This window comes from Poecilia mexicana, unplaced genomic scaffold (genome assembly GCF_051168715.1).
Source record: "Poecilia mexicana isolate PSO_F unplaced genomic scaffold, ASM5116871v1 scaffold_20, whole genome shotgun sequence".
Classification (NCBI taxonomy): domain Eukaryota; kingdom Metazoa; phylum Chordata; class Actinopteri; order Cyprinodontiformes; family Poeciliidae; genus Poecilia; species Poecilia mexicana.
Window position 1 is genome coordinate 13,408,012 of NW_028263389.1, and position 5,473 is coordinate 13,413,484.

General features: G+C 35.5%; 1 protein-coding gene across 1 annotated transcript; it reads right to left on the reverse strand.

The window, feature by feature from the left end:
- Positions 1-1,085: 1,085 nt before the first annotated feature.
- LOC148153402 (uncharacterized) lies at positions 1,086-2,296 on the reverse strand. The gene is made up of 3 exons (XM_088001437.1): positions 1,772-2,296; positions 1,364-1,532; positions 1,086-1,215 (listed from the first exon to the last, which is right to left on the reverse strand). Exons 1-3 carry the CDS (start codon positions 2,097-2,099, stop codon positions 1,086-1,088), a joined length of 627 nt encoding a protein of 208 aa, XP_087857563.1. The 5' UTR covers positions 2,100-2,296.
- Positions 2,297-5,473: the final 3,177 nt, after the last annotated feature.

The window sequence follows — 5,473 nt, forward strand, 5'->3', positions numbered from 1 at the left end:
ACAGTAATTATAACAGTGTTAAATTGTGAAATAAACAGATTATCCCATAGTTTTGCACAAATTTTAACTGTGATTTGAAAAGGTTTATTTTTGTAATAAAACAGTTTTATCAAGTAATTTTAACCAACTTTTTCTGATGAATTATCATAATAATGCTGTTATTTTACACTTTTTTTCCAGTAAGATTTACTCAGTTTTTGTTTGTTGTACAAAAAAAACTTCATTTAGTCCTACTGATAAATTACCTTTAAATAACGGATTAGAACTGTTAAAATGTCAATTTAAAACATTTTATTAATACTTTCTGAAAAACTGAAATTTGCTTTAATTTTTTACTTTTTACTAATAATTATATCTTTAAATATCTATAAGCATGAAATTTCAACAAACATTTCTCACTTAAAGGAAACTTTAAAACACAAGGAAGCCCAATATAAATTGTATCTATGATAACCTTAAAAAAATAAACATACACTTGCATGCCTTTGAAATATTTATTTTCAATGAAGTTCTCATTTGTCTTTTCTGAACATCATGAAGCACATGCACCTGCTGAATACATATAAATTTCTTCAACGTTTTTAACTTTATCAGAAACAGTATGAGAGCCAACTTTCACCCCCTTTTTTTTGGAGGGGGGGGCTTGAAGATTATAACATACAATACATTTCTATTTCCAGTATACATTTTAATAATAATGTTTGTTTGCTTCAAAAGTTTTCCTTTTTTAGAAGCAATTCTATTTTCAAATATCTATAAATAATCAAATTTCAACAAACATTTACCAGTTAAATGCAAATTTAAAACACAAGGAAGCCCAATATAAACTGTATCTATAATGATAATTCAATATATTTTTTTTAGAAACAAATAAACATTTTAATTGAAAAACATATTTTCAATGAAATTCTCATTTGCCCTTTCTGACATGGAACAAAATTCAGCCACTGAACAAATATAAATATGTCTTTTCAACTTTTTTAACTTCAGAAGACACTGTGTGAGATGCAACATACATTTAGAAATCTATTCAGCTCTGTTAAGATTAAACACTGTCTTGATAACTCACTGACTTTAGTCCTTTCTCAAACATCACGCCACTCATGATCCGCAAGTTCCTGGATCAAGGTGAGGACACGGGGGTTCACACGCAGTCTGGGTTTACGGGTTTCTTCCACCTTACTGCCCTTGTCTGGGTTGATTGAGAAGAAACACCTTAAGATAAAGAGGACAAACAGAAAACTACATCAAAATGTGCTTCACAAAGACATAAACATTTTATTCAAGATATAAAAGTTGTCAAAAGTCAAATTTAACTGCCTACAATTAAAAAAAAAAAACAAAAAAAAAAAAGAACTCATACCTCTGCAGAAACTCCAGTGTAGACGCCAGCCCCGATGGATAATGTATGTTAAAACAATAATAGCTCCCAAACATCATGCAGAGGGCAGAAATAAAACAGGAGATGTTGTTGTTTCCAATCTGTTGATCCACACTCAGCATGAATCGTTTGGCATGGAAGCAGGATTGACCTAAGGAGAAAGAACAAATACATTTAGACTCCTGATACAACAAAACAATGACATTTATATGAAAAATAACAAATTAAGTAAAAAGTACGAAAAATAATATTAGTATAGTAAAAGCATAAGAAAATAATTGGAAAAAAAAAACTATTAAAGAAAATGCCAGATGGACAAAAGTGCAAAGAAAGGGGACAAGACAACAAAAAAGACAACAGGTCAAAGAAACTGGAAAAACAAAAATGAACTCACCACTACAATGATAGTGGGAGTCAAGGAGACATTCTCCATCTGTACTTCTTCAGCTAGGCATGTGTCCTCCACACAGAAGAACACTGCTTCTTCATTTTCATTGAAGTAGAGAAGTAAGAGCATCATCTCTTTAACATCTTCAGAGTAACTGTCCAGTTCTCCCCTTAACATCTTCAACTTTGTCTGAGCCTGGAAAAACCTTTTGTTTTTGTTCACACAAACAGTGTTCATGTAGTTCAGCAGTCTTTTTCCCTTCATATCCATGTTCCTCATGAAGGTTTCCTTCAATCCAAGTCCAGTAAGTTCCTTGTAGTGTACAGCCATCCCAATGTCATGAAATAAAACAGGCCAGGCTTCCAAGACATCTTGAATGCTTTTCCCCTGGTTAATATCTTTGCGCCGAGTAGAAAGTTGCCCTCAGTAATTGTTTCATCTCCTCAGGATTGGCCTCCTTCTGCAGAGACATCATCTTGAGCTGATGGAGGAGTATCTCGTGATGCATTACTTGAGGACCTGCTGGTTTCAGGAGTCCTGCCTTCAAAAACACAAAACAAAAAATAAGTTATCAGAACTGAATATGAATATCAGTGTTTAATGGTTGATTTTCTAGAATTTTACTTACATCTGAATTTCCAAGCAGCAAGTGCCTTTCTGGCTTGAACTGGTCTTAATGCTGACAGCAAGTCTTTCTCAACAATGAACTGGAAGTCATCATACGTTTCTACTCCAATTGACTGTAAAGTCTCCTCGAGAATGTCTTTTGAAGCCTCTGCAAGATCGGGCAACACTTCATTGATAGCACTACGTAAAAATGTTTGCTCAGCCATTTCTGGAATAAAATCAGACAAAATAATGGTAAAAACACAAGATCACCGTAATATAACATGTATTCAACTATGTACAAATTAAAGAGAGTCATACTTAGTGTCAAACAAAATATCGTGCCTGATTCACACTTTTTATTCATGTACATCCTTAAATTTTTAGTCAAACTTCTCTCCCTGTTTTTTCCTTATTTTTGTTCTCATCAACATATCTGTTTTAAGTGGACTTTCCATCATGGTATATAAAGACATTTTTATTTTGAAAACACACTGTGTTTCAGAGGAACAACTTGTTGTCCATTTACCTGATAACAGGTCAAAGGGTAAAAGTCAACCAAGTCATTTATGTTAATACACAAAGTGCTTGAAGTCTGTTTTGTCACTGAATACAGATGGTAATCAGGATGATAGACAGCTGTTTGTACATCCATAACACAATACACATCAGTGTCATTTTGAACCAGAATTAAAACCAGCTCTCCAAACTCCATATACTCATCATTCTTTGAAACCAAGAAATGCCCCTTTTTATACACGGTTCCCTTATATTGTATCTCTGTGGAAATACTTGTGTCTTTTTCAGAAAATCCCAGGTCTTTTACTGCATGTTTTATTTCATCACTGTAGAGGCTTGAGTAAAAAACACAACTGTCCTTGACCAGCAGCAGCTGATTGCATCTAGGGCCAGCTGAGATGTAAGCCTGAAACATCTGGTGTCTTTCTGATAGTGTCAAGCATATGTTTTTAAAATTTTTTAAATGCCTTGCACATCTTTTAAAGTAGACATGTTTACTCTCAAAACGCATTGTCCACAACCTAATCAAAGGTCCAAATTTCAAAATTAGGGCTGGATAGTGCCGCAAGAAATGATGTTTTGGTTTAAGTGAAGTTTCAGGAAATAAAGATTTTCTTGATTCCAAATATTCTTGGATTATTATTTCAAGAAAGGCAACCTGTGGCAAAGAAATTTGTTGTGCACAAATCAAATCCACAATATCTTTGAGCTGGAGAGTTGTCTGCCAGACATCATCTTGTGGATTTTGTATCTTGTCACCAATAATTACTGGCAACAATCTCAGCAAGTTCCAGTTTTGAACAGCTTGACCTGAAAGCCTGATTGCCTCAGAGTTGACAGGGCATGGCTTTGTGAGAGCATCTGATCCTTTGTACTTGAATTGCTTGATTCTACGGTTGAACTGGGAATATGTAAACCATTTCTTTGTTTTAACGAAATATTTCAAGTATAGTGCAAGATCATAGGATACGACACCCTCAAATAAGTCATGGCCTAAGCAAGGTGGAAGACCAGGTTGGCAAACATGAAAAGACTTTAGTGAGTTGAAGTCAGAGTTTACCTTGACACCTTTGATGTCTTGAATGCTTCCAGTCTCTCGATGATGGACTGCCAAATTGTAAGCTTCAGGGGTTCGCTGTGGACCACAAGCATTTGGATCATTAAGAAAGTCTTTTCTTGTGATTTCACAGTACCTACAAAAGTACTGAGAAGTACTAAAGTTTTCAGTAAACCCACCAATGCTGTGTGATCCTAAATTGTCACCAGCAATACAGAACAGTGCCCCTTTGACTGTTTCTTCACCTGCAATAATGCCATGTTCCTCTAAATCTTTCAAATCCATGAGAAGTTCAGAGCAAACCTTTGCAGTTCCAAACTGTTTTAAATCGTTCTCGGAACACAATGAAACTAGAGACATGTGATCAGTGCTTGACCGCACATGAGCAGGTAAGTTAGCCACAGATAGATAAATAGCGACAACTTTGTGTTTCTTCTTTGCTGAACCAAGGGGGTTAACAATTTCAAAGGCATCTTGGTAGAGAATAAGCTTCAGGCACCCAGGATTTTCAATGAAGAACTGGTTGCACTTGAAGTTTTGGCCATCACTTATGTCACAGAAAACATCCGGTTGTGAGTCATTGGATTGTTCCAACACTGAATTCTTCCATAAATCTGATTCTAAAAGTGCACTTAGTGTCTGTTTAATGGGTATGTAGTAAGAAAATCTCTGGGTCATGTTTTCATCACTTCCTAAAGATATTTGCTTTGGTTCTGTGTATTTTAACATTTTTTTGAAAGTCTGAGTTCTTGAATATGTTGTTCTCAGTGGCCCATGATGACAAACAGAAAATAAATCAGAATCTCTTACACAATCACAGATTTTAGCAACATCATCATCTGCAAGACACATGTCATCTTTTAAAAGCGACTTTAGTTTAGTCAAAGTGTAATCCATTCCCAGCTCATGCACATTTTGCATCTCTTCAACGATGTTCTGTATTGTGGAAGCTGGAAGAAGCAGCTGTCCTTGAAGTTTCAGGTAGAAAAGACACAAGTTTCTGAGATAATCCTTGTTGAAATTTGGAGATAATTTGTGACTTTCATTAGTCAGAGCATCGTTAAAGCTCTCAGAAGGCCCATCGTTTTCTGACAGACTAACAATCTTACTTGTAGTTTCCTTGTACAAAACATCAATGTTATCCACAAAAATACCTCTATGTTTACGGGACATATGAGCTGTGAATGATGATTTGACGCTGAAAACTTTTTTGCAGGCTTTTACTGGACATGCTACCGGCCGCCCCTCCATTATATGCTCCTTTAAATGAGCAACAACTTCTTTCACAGTTTGGCTTTGGTGCCCACACAATGAAATGGTGCATTTCAATTTAGCAGCAATGACTTTGGCTAATTCGGGTTGTGAAGCCACGTTGTGAACTCGGTAAAAATGAGTTTTAAACGCTGCATATGTACAAAATGTCCGCTTACATTCTGTGCCGAGGCATTTGAATACACAACTGGGCTCGTTTCTGTGCACTCTACAATGCAACACATAGCCCCTCAATGATTCTAGTGTTTTA